This window comes from Gracilinanus agilis, chromosome 2 (genome assembly GCF_016433145.1).
Source record: "Gracilinanus agilis isolate LMUSP501 chromosome 2, AgileGrace, whole genome shotgun sequence".
Classification (NCBI taxonomy): Eukaryota; Metazoa; Chordata; class Mammalia; order Didelphimorphia; family Didelphidae; genus Gracilinanus; species Gracilinanus agilis.
In genome coordinates this window covers 312,339,515-312,358,937 of record NC_058131.1, presented here as the reverse complement: position 1 = coordinate 312,358,937, position 19,423 = coordinate 312,339,515, and the positions used below count along the sequence as shown (strand labels likewise).

Genomic DNA, 19,423 nt, shown 5'->3' with positions numbered 1-19,423 from the left:
TCTCCAGAGTTTGCCATATGGGAGGGGTAGATCAGATATGTGCTATTTAAGTTGGTGTCTTTGGGATCAAAAATCCTGTGATTTTATGACTAATAATTTATGCTTTAGGGCACCAATTCGATTTCAGAAATGTGGGAATGGAAGTAAAAAGGTACCCAAACCTTGATTTTTAAGGTAACATCTACATACTCCTGTTAAATATAAGATAAACAATAAGAGATGGTAGTATTGTTGGAAATCAAACTTATTTGGGAGAACCTAGACATCTGAAAGGACAATCATCAACAAAGTAATAATGACATTTTCTTTGTTTCACTTCACATTTGCTGTTCTTAGAGAGTAATAATGTTGAAAGGAGAAACAACTTTCACTTTTTTTAATTGAACAGTTTTATTCTGCCTTAGAATAAAAACCTCGCTTTAATGTTGCAAGGTACACTGCAGGTATGCCATGCTGCCAGTTATCAGGGCACAAAACATCCCACGAGTTAACCCCAAAGGCTAGGGAGACGCACCGATTCCTACCTTCACAGCATGTATCACTGGTATTATTTACAATTTCTTGTTTAAATAAGCCTGGGACGTCTCAGACAGTCTACATAGTTATTGCAACAGTACAGCACTTGTCTTTATGTTCAAAACCCCCAAAAGTTGTTCAGTGTCATGATTTATGGGTCCTCAAAAAGGTTGTGTTGGTAACATGCAAACAAACAGTACTAAACAATATTATCTCAACTATGGCTGCCAAATACTGGACCTTAATAAGGAAACCAAATTACAAAATACTTCCTTTGTAGTGCTATACAAAAGATATAAAATTAAAATTAAGATTAAGAATATCAACCACCTTTAAATACTCCCATTTTTTTCCTACATTGCAGTTCTCCACTTCTTCATCACTACTGAACATTTTGAGGATAAAGTTAACAAAATCAGCAAATTAGATAAAAACATTTTAATCTTTGGATCCCTTTATTCCTGTGGCCTCCATAAAAACACCTGAATGGCCAGATTTCATTTTTTCCGTTATAACTTAAACATATCAAAAAGATTTACTAGTAATTTTTAATTGGCAATGAACTCCATACTGAGTTGCTTGAGGTTGACTGGTCTATGGACCAGTACTGTAATGTCCTAAGGGCTATCAAAATGCAGCAACTTTCAACACTCAGAATGTTCTTTCAATCCAATGGAATGGGTCTACAAGTATCACAACAAAGACAATTTTAAGAACTGACAGACCTTTTTTTTTTTTTTTAAAGCCCAGGCATATCAGAAGGAACATATTAACTGATGCCTAGTATTTTCTAAAAAAGTTATTATCAGCAAGTAAAGCTAAGTGCATTCTGATCTATGATTATTCATGTCCTTATATCTTAAAGATCTTCTTTATTTGGACAAATCCTGTGATATGCCATAAGCTACAAAATGAAGTTCTTGCAAGTGAAAATGAAGAATTTATCCTCTTTTATATAATGGAAGAACATACCAAATCTTCATTTATATTCCAAATATAAAAATCAAACAATTTAAAGCCTGAAAAGCTAAGAAAAAAAACAACTATTAACTCTGTTCCTTAGCATATCAACTTTTGCAATAACACAGTATGTTTGCTGACTTAAAAATGTTTATTCTTTAAAAAATTAGTTGCTTTTTATACAGCTATACAAAGTTCTTAATGTTTCTTTGGCAATGGGATATAATGGAATTTTACAACTATATAAAAAAGGTACCTTTGCCTAAGAAACAGTATTTACTGTGTGTACATAGTTGACTGACAAAGAAAATTCTCTACCATCCAGCACCCTAATTAGTTGACGAAATAAGCTACCTCAAAAGGGATATTACAGGATTTCCCAAAAAACAACCTTCTGTGGCTCAAAACACTCACAGTATCACGGCCCCATCTGCAGGTAACTTGCAGTAATTATCAAATACAATTTAATGATAAGAAAATCCTCTCAGTGATGAAAAAATACTTATAAGTTCCATCGAAGTACTGTTTTAGTTTGTGTTTAACTATATATAAGAAATTACTTATCCTTCTGCTATTCCAAATATATTTAATGCTTGACATTTCTGAAGATGGCCATTTTTCAAAAAGTAACTGCGTTATACCCTTTGAAATTAAGCAATGAAACCCCAGTGCTGGTGACAAGTATACAGCAAATTCACTTCTTCATTCTTTTCAAGGACTGAAGCTAATTCTCTGGACCATGAAGACCTAGATAGACATTCACCTAGTTCCAAGACTTTTCCGTAGACTATGCAGCAACTTTGTTGTCTTTCTAGAAAGGGGAGGGAAAAAAAAGTCTTAAATAACTTTTTATTTTGACTATTATTATAGTATAATTTTTTTTACTTGTAGCCTACATTCATCATCCCCTCCTCCCACTCTGTTTAATGGCTTTCATTATATATTATGTTCTTTATCTTCTACACTGAGCAATCCCTAAATTACCTAGCACAGTTGGAGAGTAGGGTCCTCTCATTCAATGCATGTTCTAAATCACTAAGGGTAAATACATTTGTTTGGGCAGTAGTACTGAAGTAGGCAGGGATGTTGCTATCTTATATCATATCATATCATATCATATCATATCATATCACATCATATCATATCATATCATACCATATAATACAGGGTTCTGGCCCTGAGGAACTGCCTTTTCAAATGTGAACAACTGCTATGAACTGTCAATAATTCATTTTTTGGGGGGGGGGGAAGTGAAAACATGTAACTTGTTTGTATTATAAACTATTAGAACACCAATACACACTGAAAAAGCACCTCTTAAACATTTTAAGGTAAAGTCACCATTGATGATTATTTAAAATACAAAAAAGTGTTATACTGCTATTTGCAAGAGACAGTTACAACATAAGGCAGGATGGTCACCAAATTCAGGAGCAGATCCCAAAATTCTGCTAGCTCATGCTTCTATAGCCTTTGAAGTGACTGGAAAGTTCTAGGAATCTTTAATCTTATGGTCAATCTTCAATTACTTCCTCTTAACCTACCATGTTCTCAAGAATGTGAAAGACACTATAGTATGGAAGTATATAAGATAGTCTCAAGATCACAGGCTAGTTGGGGAGACAATACAAACACAGAACAATCAGAGGAGAGTTGTATGTTATCAGGCAACAGGAGGCTAGAGAAGCATCATTAGAAAGAGGACTTCTAGAAATAGAATTTGAGATGAACTTTGAAGAACAAACTGGACTTAGATGGGGCTAGAGGGAAGGGATAGTAGGTATAGCATTCCAAGTTAGACCACAAGGCATGGTACAGAGATACATGTTTTGCATAACAGTACATCTGTCTGACCAGAGGGAAATATGATTGTTGGAGAATAGTGCAAAATATAGGTGTGGACAAGTAGTGTAGAGATTTATACAAGTCAGAAAGAAGATCCTTAACATTTTAAAACTGGCAAATGTCTGAGACAAATTGACACAACTCCTTTGTTTTATAGACACTGAGGTCCAAGGAAGTGAAGGAAATTGTCCAAGATCACAGGGTTAGAACTCAAACCCAGGTCTTTTGATCCTTATCATATATTCTCTTCTCTAAGCTAAAGATCTGAAATTTGAAAAGGTTGTTACAGTCAATTGGACATAAAATAAGGGAGGGCTTGGCTTTGGAAGGCAGTAGCGGCTATTTCTAGAGTGTGAAACAGTAACAATTCAAAGGAAACAAGGACTTAGCAATGGAATGGATTTAAAACGGAAGAGACAAAGATGATCATTTGATATTTCGTCTAGGAGACTTAGAGGTGCCATCATCAGAAATGTATAGTTGGAAGGGTCAAATGGGAAGAAGAAATTATGCTTTCAGGCTGGGATAAAGATGTGATGTCAGCATGTGATGATAACAGCAACTATTCACTTTTTTATTTAAGAGTTTTAAGGGTTACAATATATTTGCCTTAGAATTATTCTGGGGGCAGGTAGGTGGCTTATTTCCTAGGGTGTGTAACCTTGGACAAGTCACTCACCCCAGTTATCTAGCCCTTATCACTCTTCTCCCTTGGTACCAATCTGTAGTATGGATTCTAAGACGGAAGTTAAGAGTTTAAAAAACAATTCTGTGAGGCTGGTAATACAAGTCATACCTCATTTTAGAGAAAAAGAAATTGAGACTCAGAATGGTTTGGTTAGTTGTGTCTATGGTATCAGAGCTAGAGCTCTCTGATCAGGAACGGCATTTTACTACATGAAATTGCCTTTCCAGATGATGACTGGATATCTAAGTAGAAATGTCCTACTTTGGCTTTGGGAAACCAAACATATGGGACCTCCAAGTGAAAAGTCAAAATCTGGAGGTCTAGAGTTGTGGATATTTATTGAGAAGTAATGAATAGATGAAGTCACATTTAGACAGGAAAGTCTACAAGGAGGGAAAAAAACCACTAGCAATACTTGTTTAGAGGGTAAGAGGAAGATTAGTTATCAAAGTAGACCTATTAAGTGTCTTATTTAAATGAAGGGATGAGAAGTTTTAAAGACAGGTGAGAAGAGTGTCATAGAGATTAGTTATGATCAAGATTAGGAAAAGGTCATTGGATTTGATGAGTATTAATCACAAGGGAGCAATTTTGATGGAGTGTTCAAGTAGAAGGCTGATTTCAGATCTTAAGACTGCTAATCTTAATTATTATGCTTAAGAGAGTTCTGGTAAAATTTGGGGTGATGACTACCATGCTCTTAACTGCTGAATATTTGGTATTGCTATCAGTATGTCTGCTTTCAGTTACCCCCTTTATGTGTCCAGTAGACTTTTTAAGTGGGGTTTCCCCCTTTCTCTTAGAGGGTATGTTTGGGCCATAGATTTAAGGGGGATGTCAGAGGCCATTTAGTCTAATTTCCTCATGCTACAGATAAGGAAATTTATCTGATACCAGGGAGATTAGATGACTTGCCTAGGAACATAGTTCTTTCCACCATACTGTGTTATATGAAGTGATTCCCTCACTTTTGGAGACAAATGAACATAATTTTCAGACTCCTTTTAAAGTAATACCTAATTTAAGCATGCACATGCACACACAATAGAGATCTATTATTTCATATTATAATAGAAAACAAAACAAAAAAAAAACCCCAAAATCATATATACTACTACTCACCCTATATTCAAAATCTGCAAACTCCCTGCCCCCTCGGCCACCTCTGAATCCACCACGAAATCCTCGAGGAGTAGTGAAGCTGCCACCTCTTCCACCCCCACGACCTCTGCCACCACGGAAACCAATTCCTCCTCTACCTCGGTAGCCTCCCCGGCCACGATTTGGACGGAGGGGAATTCCAAATGTTTCAGCATTTAGCCTTCTTTCCTCTGCCCATGTTGGTCTTCTTTCTCTATCATAAGAATTAATAGGCCTTCAGATTCAGTCTATTAACATTAGTCTAATTATGCAAAAAAAAAAAGCCAGCAAACTTCACAACAAAAATGCCCTAATTTCAGAGCAGCGTTTAAAACTGAGATTTGCCAAGATGACAAAATCCATGGATAGAAAGAGTTTTGATTCTAATTGAATAGTTCTGACTTATAGTTACTCATTTTTAAGTGTGAATACAATTCCATGGGAAAATTTATACTGTGTTCGTACAAATATAGGCCATATTCCTAAAATAAGGTTATTCTGAAAAGAAAAAAATTTATAGGTATGAAAAAATAATTCTACAAAATTATGATAGTAAAATAAATTTAACAATATATTTGATATGTGTACACACATTTGTATGTGTATACACACAAAACATGGACCCTTATAGCTAGATAGTACCCCAGAGGCAATCTAATTAAACCTGTACTTGAAATAAAAACAATCTACAACATCCACATCCACTCTTTTTAATATTAAAATGCTTTAAAATCCTCCTACAAAATTAAAGCTAATTTTGGTTACTAGATATAGGTACTTCTAGCTGTTTTCATGCAATAGTATGAGTTCACACATTTTTTTCTCAAACTAAGTAAACTTCAAGATGATAGCCCTCTAAAAGGCTGTACCTATTATCATCACAGGAGATGTTATCGAAGAAGGATTTAGTTTTGTCATAATAGCAATTAGGTCCAAGTGGATCCTCTTCATCAGCATTTCCTTCACTGTTTTGGGTGTCTACCCCTGAATCACCTTTATCTTCACCATTTACAGGCTTCTCCTGTTTTTCAAGTTTATCTTCTAATAAAAAAACAAACAAAAAAAACAACACAAAATAACCATACATTGCAGAAATTAAAATGTACAAAAAAAATCCCTATTAAGAAAACTTAATATTGTATGTTAAAAAAAAAAAAGCAAGCAAACCACTGTTAACTCACAAGCCATAAAAGATGGTTTCTGGAGAAGAAAAGATGTTTACCTTTTAATTTAAGTTTATTATGAAATTCTCTGTCAATTTCTTCCTTGTTGAATTGTGCATTAGCACTTTCAAAGTCAAAGTCTTTCTCAAACTTCATTGGGCCATCCCGCCGAATTCCAAATCTTCCTCTGCCACCACGATGACCTCCTCGTCCTCTTCGAGGTGCTGAAGGGCCACCTGGAACTATAATAATATAGGATAAATAGGACTGTATTCAATATATATTATTGAACATAAAGTTGCCATTCTCTTAGTCATTATATAATTTAAACCTTTACTAAAATTCTATTTTGATGCTTTATGGCATGAAAGTAACTTTTAATGACTAAAGGTCAAAACTTCCTAAGTTTTTGAGTATAGGTCTGTCAAGAAACTGAACTTCAGTATTCGGAGGATAGGCCTCTCCAAGTTTAAAGGCACACGTCTTACTTAAAAAGAGCTATTAGGTAATGAAATTTTTGTGCAAATGCAACTTATTTAGTCTTCTAACCCTCTACTACTTAATTTGCATTTAAGGAGAGAGTCTCCACACTGATTAAATCACATTTCTTTGGAGGTACCGAAGCCTAAATTTAAAGAAAGATAATACATTCACTTAAAAACCCCTAAAAGAACATGGTGTATAGTGTATTACTCATATCCAAGAATTTTATAAAAAATACAAGAATAAGGACATATAGACATATGGCTAGACTCTGGGAATACCAGAAAATGTAGTAAATAAAAATCAGATTTTATTTAATCATTTATCTTAAATGAGTTTTACATCTTTATTGTATCTTCTAAATAAAGTAATTTAAAATTAACTCAGAATAAATGGTAGTAGAAAGAGCACTAAAGTAGCAGGTTCAAAGAGCTAAAAGATCCAAATAATAAGTGGGTCCTGCCAATTAGAAACTGTATGAGTATGAGCAAGATATTTCATGTCTCTGAGCCAATGAAGCAGGGGTTGAATTAGATGATCTGTAAGGTCCCATTCCAGCTCTAAAATCTTATGATCTTTAATAACAGCAGTAAGATTCAACTCAGAATAACTTACCTGTTTGTCTCTTGTTTTCATTTCTGATTTGCTCATTTTCTGGTCTGGAAATTTTGTGTGCTTCAGCTATAGGACAAAAAATATGTAGATCAACAAATCGACTGTTAAAAGAAAAATAACTGAAAGCCTTGGTTTGTGAATAGGAATATGAAAAAACCATCAAGTCATGGTCATGCTCATATTGATCTTCTATTTCCCCCACCCACTTTAAGGGTTAAATTTGACATACTGAACATTGTAAAGTTCAAGTTTAAGTTTGCTAAGATAACTCATAAAACAAATCCCTTGGATGAAAAGAGGGCTAATGGAAAATGTTGGTCAGTCAATTAAAGGAATAAACATCTAAAGTTCTACCTCGCCTGTGCTCTTGATTCTCTATTGCTTTTTGGCTGGTAGATGGCAAAGGTCTGGTTGATACAGGGCTCCTTCTCCCAACAGGTGCTGGAGCAGGTAAATGGGCCGAGGCGGTCTGTACTGCTTGTTCCATGGTTGGGCTTTTTCTCAAAGGGTCTAACTGAGGGCTTGAACGACCTAAAATGTAACCAAAAGATAAGAAACTACCCTACCCTTGTGGATTTCAAATTAATCAATCCAGACCCTGAAAGAAAAATATTTGCATTCTCAGCTCCACTAATCCAGACCGAAGGGAGATATCATTTTTCTTTTTATAGAAAGGGTTGGGTGGGGGCAATTTTGTCTTACTCAGACCAAAACTGAAAACTGAAAACTGGTCAGCTGTAGAATATTAGTGCATTTCAACTGAGGATGACTTCACATCACATAAAAATCTGACCTGGAAAAATAACTGTTTTATACAGTCTTTTAAAGTTGTTAAAACTTAAGACTTAAAAACTGAGGAACATTACTACCTAAAAAAGCTCTTTCCTGGAATGGAATTCTTATCATTTAAGTATCACATAACCATAAGATCATAAATTTATAGCTGGAAAGGACCAGAAGTTTATCTAGGCCACCCTCTTAGTTTTACACATGAAGAAACTGAGGCCCAGATAGGTCATATGACTTGCCCAAGGTCATCAAAGTAGTAAATGGCAGCTAGAATTTGAACACTGACTCCAAATACAGTTATTTCCTCCATATCACATTTGCTGTCTCCCCACCCATCAAACCTCTTAAATGATGCCAACACTGTTATTTATATAATAAAATATGTGTTTATTAAAAATCTATATATAAAGCACATTTCATTACAATCCCAAATCAAAAGTCTGATGGTCAATTGACCTATTTTTATGGAGACAAACATTAAAACAATATTTGAATAAATTTACAATGTTGCAAATATTCTACTTTTCCTTTGGAATGCTACTGTACAAATGTGGACTGTAGAAAAGTAAAACTTTCAACTCCAAATTTTTATTTAAATAATGGTTAAATTTTTTGTGGAAAGCTCACTAAAAACACTGAAACATATCCTTAACTACTATCATGAGGCTACAGATCGTCTAACATTTTCCCCACTTTTAAGGAATTTCAGTAATTATATTTTTTGTGTCAATAAAAAGGGACATTGCAGTAAAGTATGGAAGAACCACAAGTTAGAATATAATGAGAATAAGAATTAATAATTTCAGAAAATGAAATTTAGAGATCAGTAACAAGAGTATAACAAACAGGTTACTATTTAAAAGGTAAAATAACTATTGTCTGCTTTCATATCTTTTCCACAATTAACAGAAAATGAAGGGGAAACAGGCTGGATAATCACTTGCACCCTCATTTTTATCCAAATAAGTAGGCTTACTTTAAAAGCATTTATGTTGACTGATGTCAAAATGAAACTAGTTGGCTTTAAATGAAAACTTGTTATTAAAAACAATGCCCCCCCCAAGACATTTTGTATGAATGACAATGATTACACTATTCTACAATTGACAAATGAGTTTTGTACAAGATTAGAGTTCAGTTTTTCTTGCATTTTTGAAGCAATATTTTATAATCATATTCATAAGGTACCTTTCTTTGAGGTCAACAAGCTTGATTTATTAAATTTTTTGTTTTAAATCTAATTCTCCATATTTTCATGAAAACTGGGAATGAGCTTAATGCTGCATAACAAAAATGGGTAAAAATGAGACAAAAAAAGTTCAGATACTTGCTGTAGATCATATAGCAAGGCAGTAGTGGAGGATAAATGAACATTAAGATGGTTCAGTACATAGTAAAGAGCATTTAAAGCCTAAATATGTGTTTGGGAAAATGCTTGTTTTTAAAGGGCTAAAAGAAGCCAGTCAATAAATACTTATTAGTGCCTATACATACAAGGTACTTTTCATGGCACTGTGAGGACACTAGAGAAGTCCCCCCCTTCAAAAAAAAAGGGGGGGGGGTGCTTAAGATGGTAGATAGAATTCAGGATTCATCAGTGATATTTCTTCCTGGAATGAAAAATCTGATACTTAAGTTGTAAAATTAAGAACCTTTGTGTTGTAAAATAATCTAGGAAATTTTACATGCTCATGCTTTCTTTTCCCTCCACTTCCTGAATATTGTAAAAGAGCAATTCCTATTTATGAAAGATTTTGCATAATTCAATAGGGCAAGTTTAAGATTATCCAGAATTTTCACTATGCTATAAAAATCTAGACACTGAAATCCATATAAAATTTAATTTTAGAAGTAAAGGTTCCTTATCACTCAGAGAAAGGCAAAAACCCACTTTGGATTAATTAAAAAAAAAAAAAAAAGACACACATATGGAATAAAAAGAGTACCTTGAGATGGCTGTGTTTTTGAAGACCTTGAATCCTGTGTAAAAGCAGACCCGACTGCACTGCTCTGGGATAAAGCAGCACTAGCTGTTGTTTCTGTTCCAAAAGATGTCAGGGAGCTACCAGCTGAAAGAGGAAACAAAGCAAACATCTTTTAAAGGTAATTTAGAAGCAATCATCCTATTTTTACATGATTGTTCAATTCAGGCAATTCCTTTTTACAAATATTTAGAAAAATCAATAACCATTACTATTAAAAGAATGTAAATATGTATTTTTACTTGTAACTTTTCTGGCAAAATGGTTGATATTAAGTTGAAAGAGTGTCGTTTTGCTGTGTGTGAATGTTTTTGGGGTAAGGGATCATAGGGACAGGGAATGGTCAAAAATATGAAGAGATTATGAAAGAATTGGTGACTAAAGGGAAGGTCACCAGAGTAAGTTTACTCACTATTAACATTATTGGTAGAATTATTTTGATGAGAAGGATTTGTCCATGTAGCTAATCTGTGTGCTAATGTTCTACATGAAAATTTCTAGTTAGATGAATGTTGGCCCTCAGTTATGACTATGTCCTGAGGGTCTATGCTGAGGCTGTGGTAGGAAGTTCTAAGGCCTTGAGTGTTAGGGAACCTTAGAAAGAATTCACAGTGGCTCTCTGGCAAGTCATACTAATATTCCACTTCTCTGAATCCTTATAGCATTAATTGTATCATTCATTTTGGTGCTTAATCTTCTAATGTACTTCATTATTTAACTTTCCTATATATCTGCCTTGGCTCCTCAACTAAATTATAAAATACTAGAGGAAAGAAGTGGTGCCTTACAATACCTTTTACATTATCTTTATACCACAATGCTATCCACAAATTAGGTGCTAAAGAATCACTTGTTTAAATGAATAAATATAATGCATCCATTTATTTCAAGATGCCTCCATGTAAGTTGGCATCTCTAATTGCACTGAAATAGGTACAGTTCTAGATTTGGGATCAAAAAGATCTGGATCTGAATTCCACCTTAAGACAATAACTAGCTGTGTGACCATAAGCAAATCACTTAGCCTTTATGGACCCCATATTCTCTTCTATAAAATAGCCCCCTCCCCCTCAAATAGCATATACCTTACAAAGTTGTTATAAGGATCAAATAAGTATGTTAAGTGCTTTACAAATCTTAGTGTTACATAAATATTTAATCAGAATATGGTTGGGAGAGACTTTTAAGGTCATCATCCTGTCCAACTTCCTATATTATAAGTCATCAAATTTTTACTTGAACATTTCCAATGACAGGGAAAATGAGTACCCTTTAATAGTAGCCTATTGATTTTCTGTGAGATATCTGTCAAAATCTGTCTTCCTTTTTTCCCCGGTAAAGCCTAAAAGTATATTGTTATATCTAGGAAACACCGGTTTACCATTTATTATTGACACAATCATTCTCCTTCTCTCTAAATTTATATAGATCAAATGGGTTCAAAACTTGTGAAATATAAATTTGAACTGCAAGCTCCTTCCCAATCAGTTAATGTAAGCAAAGCAGAGTTAAATCTTATACAGGATAACCATCATGACTGGACCCCCCCAATCTACATGGCTAGTCAGTTCAAACTATCTCCTACTCTTACTAGTCAATCAGCCACAAATTTCTTAAAAAAACAACAACAACAACAACACAAAAAACCAAAAAATACTTTGTCTTAGAATCAATATTGTGCATAGGTGCCAAGGCAGAAGAGGCTAGGCAATGGGGTTAAGTGACTTGCCCAAGGTCACACAGCTAGGAAGTGTCTAAGGCCGGATTAGAATCTAGGACCTCCCATGTCTAGGCCTGGCTCTCAATACTCTGAGCCACCCAGATGCCCAAAAAAGTTCTTACTCAATAAGCTATTAATGGTAGAAGGGTGAAATACTTCTTAATGTCTATCTGCTTCATTTGTAATAAGGTCATTCATTCATCCATTTGTTTATTTATTTATTTGAATTTCATATTCTCAATTCTAAATTGGAGAAAAAAAGACTATTTAATCCTGAATTGATATCTGGAGCTTCAATTTTTTTTTCTATGGATAAAAACATGAAAAATAGTTTCAAGCAATAATGATTACAGATCTTACACTAAAGAGGAATTCAAAGATGAGAAGTGAAAGAAAAATAATGCAATAAAAATGATGATGATGATGATGATATTTTAAGTATTTGTTAAATGCTTACTATGTGCACAGGCCTGTGCTAAACAAAGAAGTAAGAGCATGATAACAGAAATACATCCCTTCCATTTCAGTTTGGGACCTGGTTAGAACTGAGGAGATAAATGAATTGAGGGAATTACTAGAGAGAAGTACTCAATAGTCTTGGAAAATTCACATGACAAATTAGTTTGTTCTTGCCATAGAAATTACAGCTAGGAATCAATTCTAAATATGACAAGATTTAAGGAAAACAATGTCACTATACCATATTTTTTCTTATACCAACAAATTATTTTAGGAAGACTATGTCCAATAAAAATGGATAAATATACTGTCATTGTACTAATCTAATATGTAGAAAAGTCCAAAAGAATTTTATATCTAAGTTATATGCCCATTTTGAATTGCGAGATATTGATCTAAAACTAATTTTTGCCACACTGTTTTCCAATTTTCCCAGCAGTTTTTGTCAAATATTGAGTTCTCCCAAAATCTGGGATCTTTGGGTTTATTGAACACTAGCTGGCTGGGGTCATTTCCCTCTTGCCTATTCCACTGATCCACCTTTCTATTTCTTAGTACCATATTGATTTGATAATCACTGCTTTCTAGTACAGTTTAAGATCTGGTACTTCTAGGAACCCAACGTTCACATTTTTTTTTTCATTATTTCTCTTGATATTCTTGGCCTTTTGTTCTTCCAGATGAACTTTGTTATATATTTTTTTAATTCTATAAAAAAGTTTTTTGGTAGTTTGATAGGTATTGCAGTGAATAAGTAAATTAATTTAGGTAGGATTGTCTTTTTTATTATATTAGATTGTCCTACCCATGAGCAATTAATGTTTTTTTTAATTGTTTAGATCTAATTTTAATTGTGCGAAAAGTGTTTTGTAGTTGTGTTCATATAGTTTCTGTGTTTGTCTTGGCAGATAGATTTCTAAATACTTTATATTGTCTAGAGTGATTTTAAATGGAGTTTTTCTTTCTAACTCTTGCTGCTGAGTTTTGTTGGAAATTTATAGAAATACTGATGATTTATGTGGATTTATTTTATAACCTGCAACTTTGCTAAGTTTTTATTTCCGCTAGCTTTTTAGTTGATTTTCTAGGATTCTCTAAGCATACTATCAGATCATCTGCAAAGAATGATAGTTTAGTTTCCTCACTGCCTACTTTAATCCCTTCAATTTCTTTTTCTAAGAATTTTATATCTAGAAAGAGACCTAAGACACTGCCTCATCTAATCTCCCTTTCTAAATAGGAAATGGTATCACTCATTGACTTGATTATAGTCACATGGATATTTACTGAGAAGCTAAAATTAGAGCTTAGCTCTCCTACGTAGGTCCATTGTTCTTTCCATTACATGTTATTCTGCAAATATTTATCTCATTTTACAGTACTTTATAACAACATCAAGTAAATTTTGCCATTATTATTCCTGCTTCCATCTACGATTATTCCTACCATCATCTCTGCTAGCTATCATCCTGTAACTCGCTTCCTCTTCTTGGTTAAACTCATTGCCTCTCCTCTCACTTTCTTCTAAACCCTTCAACAATCTTGCTTCTGAGTGTTCTCTGCAGTCAGAAAAAAATCTTTTAATTATAAAATCTAATTTTAAAAATCAATTCTTATTTTTCTTGAACTCTGCTGTTTTAAACACTATTGATCACTTGATCCTCTTGAATACTCTCACCTAAGATTTAGTGACACTACTCTCTCCTAGTTCTCCTGCTTTGTAGGATCTTCATCTAGATTCTAGGTCACATCCATGAACTCTGGGTTGTTCTTTCAGGGCTCTGTCTCTATGCAGATGATTCTAGATGTGTGTGTGTGTGTGTGTTAACATAATCAAAGGATAGAATATTAAATCAAAGAATATCTATCTATATTTCCTCTAATCTCTCTCCTAAACTCCAGTCCTGAATCACCAAATGTTTTTTAGATATTTTGAATTGGATGTTGTGTAGGCACCTCAAACTTAACAAATTCATAACAGAAGTGATTCATTATCTTTCTCCCCATTTCCTTATTACTATTGATGGTACCAATATTTTCCCAGTCACTCAGGCTTGAAACTTTGCTGTCAACCTCAACTCTTTACTAACATTCAATTCACTTATGCAATCTGTCTGTTATCAAAACTAATTTTTTTCTACCATCATAGCATTTCTTAAATATGTTTCTGAATTCTCTTTACTTATATAGTCATCCTTTAGTAGAAGTCATTATTATTTCTTACCTGGACTGTTTTTAATAGTCTTTTCATTTGTGTCTCTGCTTCAAGTCTTTCTTTACTTTGTCCTCTTTACTTCACTGTCAAAGTGATTTTCCTAAAGTGTAGGTCTGCCCATCCACTCCCATACTCCTAGCAGCTCCTTATTCTCTTTAGGATCAAATATGGAGTCCAATTTGTTTGGTATTTAAAGTATTTCATGACCAGGATGCATGCATCCTTCCTTCCTTCCTTCCTTCCTTCCTTAAACCCTTACCTTCCATCTTCGAGTCAATATTGTGTATTGCCTCCAAGGCAGAAGAGTGGTAAGGGTAGGCAATGGACTTGCCCAGGGTCACACATCTGGGAAGCGTCTGAGGTTAGATTTGAACCTAGGACCTCCCGTCTCTAGGCTTGGTTCTCAATCCACTGAGCTACCCAGCTGCCCCTGCATCCTTACTCTCTAATTTTAAATTCTGCTGCCCTCCATACAAGATATACTATTTGCCTTTTTTTTTTTTAAACACATGACACTGAATGTCCCAGTTCCATGCATTTTTTTCTCCAAACCCTTCCCTTCAGTCTTAGAATTGTAACATCAATTCCAAGGCAGAAGAGTGGTAAGGGCTAGGCAATAGGAGTTAAATGACTTGCCCAGGGTCACACAGCTACTAAGTATCTGAAGCCAGATTTGAGTCTAGGACTTCTAGTTTTCAGGTCTGGCCCTCTTATTTACTGAGCCCCCTAATTACTCCTATTCATGTATTTTCATTGATTGTTACCTGAAACATTCTCCCTCTTCACCTGATTCCCAATTTCATTGGCTTCTTTCAAGATTGTTCAAATCCTACTTTCTGAAGGAGGCCTTTCCTGAGTACCATACTGTTAACGTTTTCCCTCTAAGACACCTAACATCTATTCTCTCTAGATCAGTAATGGGCAACCTTTTGAGCTTGTTGTGTCAAAATTTGGCAAAAAACCAAACATAACTCGGGTGGTATGTCACTTTGAGAAAATAAAAACACTATAAATTTGCAATATTTATAGTTTAAATAACAAAAATGTATAATTGTAATATATAGCTATATTTAATAAACCAAAATAGGTAAATTAACATAGGAAGAATTATCATTTACAGTGCACAGAGTGTCTACACTACAGCAAATGTTTCATCCTCAGCATGCGGTCCCATACTTCTCTCTGTATGTGGCTGCATGCCATTGAAAATGGCTATGTGTGTCAGTGTTGACACGTGTGTCATAGGTTTGCATCACCGCTCTACATCTTGTCTGTCTATCTATTAATAGTTGTTTGCATATTATCTACTCTATTACAATAAAAGACTTTTGATGGCAGGAAGGAACTACTTTTATTTTTCCTCTGTATTCTAAGTGTTGGCACAGTTCCTGGCACATAGTAAAACACTTGATTTTGACTGATTATAAACTCTAAAATAATTTTAAAAAGAGCTCTCAATATCAAAAGATATAAACTAATTACTCAGTGTTGAAAATTCTCTTTAATGTGTTACTTCAACTGTTGCAACTGGTGAGAACCAGAAAACTCTCAGTCCTAGAGATTTTCCATAAGAGGCCTTTAAAGTTTAAAAATTTCCTGATATTTAAAAAAAATTATTTTCAATTCCAAGGATGAACTTTAGTCAGCACCCTTTCTTTCTTATTCCCAAAGCATTAGCCTGAAAAAAGTTACTTAGTCTCCTTTCCTCTTAGTAAAGAAAGACAAATTTATAGCTGGACATATAGATTGATATACAGTTGATAGTCGGAACTTTTCAGGGAAATGATAGCTATTTTCCAAACTCCCTTCCCTCCTTCTGTCTGTCTTTCCTTTCATCCTTCTATCAGTCCATCTTTTCTTCACAAAATGGTTAACACAAATGAAATACCCCAAACTAGGCAATGACAAGTTTTAAAGTAATCTATGCAGTTTCATTTTGAAGCTATAAGAAAAACCTGTGAATTTAAATATTAGAAGATTTTCCTTTATTATAGTAACTCTATAAATATTCAATTCTGGCATAACTGTTTCTCTGCCTCATATTAAAAAAAAAACGACGACAAAAACTAGGGTAACTAGGGAAGAAAAAATAAAATAAAAAAAGGCTTATAATTCATCTTGGCCTATTTGAGTAATATAAATAGTATTTCAGTTAGTTCCTACCTTGCTTTCCAAAAAGAATGTTGCTATAGTTATGGCGTTTGTGCTCTTTATTTAACAACTTAGACTTTTTTACAGTTCTTTGCTCCTAGAATACATAATATTGTCTAATATTTCAGGATGATAATAACCTGCCACCACTCTTGTTCATCTAAATTAAAACAGCAAAAAATGAAGCCTTCCTTCCTGTCACATCTAAGCATAACAAAAATTTTAAATAAAGCAAAATTAGGGAAAAAGTTTCTCCAAGTGGAAATTACCACAAAACAAGTGTAAAATAGTCTGGTGGCTCAATAAATCTTTAGAACTAGTAGACAAAACTTTTTGCCCTTATGCCAAATCTAACTTAAAATACAGTTTAAACAATAAAAATCAGAAGTAACCTTTTTATGTGGTTTGCAAGCCTAAAATACCATTTTACTATTGTGGTCTTATTTTGAAATAGGATGAGATGTTATAAAAAATTACACTAAATGAGATTCTTAAAAAAAAGATTAACAGACTAATATTGCTTTGCAGCAAGCCAAATGCTATTAAAATGATTTGTTTTTCAATCTTCATATGAAATCAAGAGTTCCAAAATAATTAGATTTGAAAATTTACTACTGTAAGTCAAACTTTCCTGTCCTATCCTGAAAAAAAAAAGTGCCAAATTAAAATAAAGTATTCAAGCCATCATACCTTCTTTCTTCATCTGTTTAACAGACATTCAAATAAATCTGGAACTTGGGTATAAGAGATCTATAATTGTTCTGAGTAAGGTTTATGCAGTTCAGAAACCTCTAGATATTTAAGAAAATTTAGTTTAGCATGTGTGATATAAGAATAAGAAAAACCAGTTAATTTCAGCAAAATTATTAAGTATGTAAAATGAAATAAAATCTTAGAAATCATGTACAATTTAGTAAAATGATTTCATAATTGTATTAAGAATGAAGGGGAAAGCAAACATATTAGCATAAAAAAGCACAAGCCTGGTTTCTAAACATGAATTTTAGGCAAAATATTTTATTAACTGTATTTTTGGTATCTTCATAAGAAAGAGAAAATTAAAACAAAAAAACAAAAAACACACCACATACCAACACCAACAGCACCAAACTGCTGCCCGACTAATGGACTTGGGCTGAACTGACTATATGCTGGCATCCTACCAAAAGGACCATAGGAACCCACTGACTGGAATGAAGAAGTAGATGATCCTAGTGAAGACTGAAGAAAAAAAAAAATGTTATTTTTAAATTTCATAATTAGCATTGTTAAAAAGGAAAATTTTCTATAATTAAAAAAATGGCAGTTGTTAAAATCTTAATGCAATTAAAAAGTCAGAATGCTCAGAACACATATTTAATATAAAAATGGTGAATGCTTAGGCAGTCTTCTCATTTCATTATTGGTACACCTATGATTTACAGATATGTTTTGTGCAACAACGTCCTTTTTGATTTAGTAATCGAATACCTAGCTTATAGGACAAATGAATTAAGAAAAAAAGTATTTGAATGAACCTTATTGCATACATTTTTATACTTCAAAACGACCTACTTTAGAATATTTGCACCTCTATTATAGGATTAAATGAGAGATAAATTTAAAACCTTATTGTACTGAATTGGCAATAAAGCCCAAGATTTTCAATAATCACAATTGGAAGAAAAAGGGTTTTCTGAGTTAACTTCTTTAATATTAAAATATACCATGGAGTTAAAGACATTTATGTGCTTGAACTTAATACTTTTTATATTTCATAGCAAAAATTCAATAATTAGTATTTTCACATATTTTGTTCAGCAATTATTTATAGTATGCCTAGTGTTTATAGATACCCATAAATCCAGGATTAGGGTTTCTAGGTAACAAGTAGTTCATGGTTTCTCCCCACTAGAATATAACCTTGAGAGTAGAGATCACTTTGCCTTTTCTTTTTATCATGACAGGTTAGCACAGTGCCTGGCACATATGAAGTGCTTAACAAACGATTGTAGTTCTTTAAAGACTGAGATATATGACATCAATTTGGTTGATTATTTCCTTACTAAATAAGATTAAGCAAAAAAAAAAATTTGTAGTTTATTATATACACAATATGGCATGTCCAAATAGGTTTTATTGAGGGGGAATGGAGGATAGTTTCAACAGAACATCAATTTCCTTTCCCTGTAAGCAATGGTTTCCTTTAAAAGACATCAATTTTGTCAGGCTTACTTCAATTCATGTGGTAATAACTTAAATTGAAAGCAATTTTATTCTTACTTGAAACTGTCTGGATGGGTAGGAAAAAATGCCTAAAATTTTATTTTTTTCAAATTCTTTTTCTTCTATTTTTCCTTAGAGAAAAGTACTCTATATTATATTTACTTCAGAAAATTTCAAAGAGCTCAGAAAGGTAATATGCTGTATCCCAGGTTATAGTGAGTTAACAGTGAAGTTGAGACTAGAATCTAGATCTCCAATGCTTTCCCGCCATTTATAGGTAAACAAAAGAAATATTTCTACTATAAATAATATAAATGATTAAGCTGATGACAAATGAAGAGTAGGGAAATGTTAGTTCATAGTATAGAATGATGAATTTTAAAGAAAAAAAAGTTATGTGTTAAGGAGATAGATCAAGAAGCAAAATGTTTTTTTCTACTACGTGAATGTCCTTGGGTTCTGCAGCTATATTATGTCTGAGATTCAACAAGT

At 33.5% G+C, this 19,423-nt stretch overlaps 1 protein-coding gene across 14 annotated transcripts in view; it reads right to left on the bottom strand.

Moving 5' to 3' along the window:
* Positions 1–371: 371 nt before the first annotated feature.
* Positions 372–19,423, bottom strand: part of LSM14A (LSM14A mRNA processing body assembly factor) — a 58,618-nt gene continuing 39,566 nt past the window's right edge. Inside the window, exons 3-10 of one of the 14 annotated variants that reach the window (XM_044664190.1) lie at positions 17,818–17,947; positions 10,146–10,268; positions 7,765–7,941; positions 7,411–7,476; positions 6,372–6,554; positions 6,019–6,190; positions 5,132–5,363; positions 372–2,287 (exon numbers count right to left, since the gene is read on the bottom strand). In XM_044664190.1, coding sequence (XP_044520125.1) covers positions 2,264–2,287; positions 5,132–5,363; positions 6,019–6,190; positions 6,372–6,554; positions 7,411–7,476; positions 7,765–7,941; positions 10,146–10,268; positions 17,818–17,947 — 1,107 coding nt within the window. In that variant the 3' untranslated portion in view covers positions 372–2,263. Of the gene's footprint in view, positions 2,288–4,920; positions 5,364–6,018; positions 6,191–6,371; positions 6,555–7,410; positions 7,477–7,764; positions 7,942–10,145; positions 10,269–17,817; positions 17,948–19,423 lie in introns of those variants that run through there. The other 13 variants (XM_044664189.1, XM_044664191.1, XM_044664192.1 and 10 more) reach the window with 13 other exon arrangements.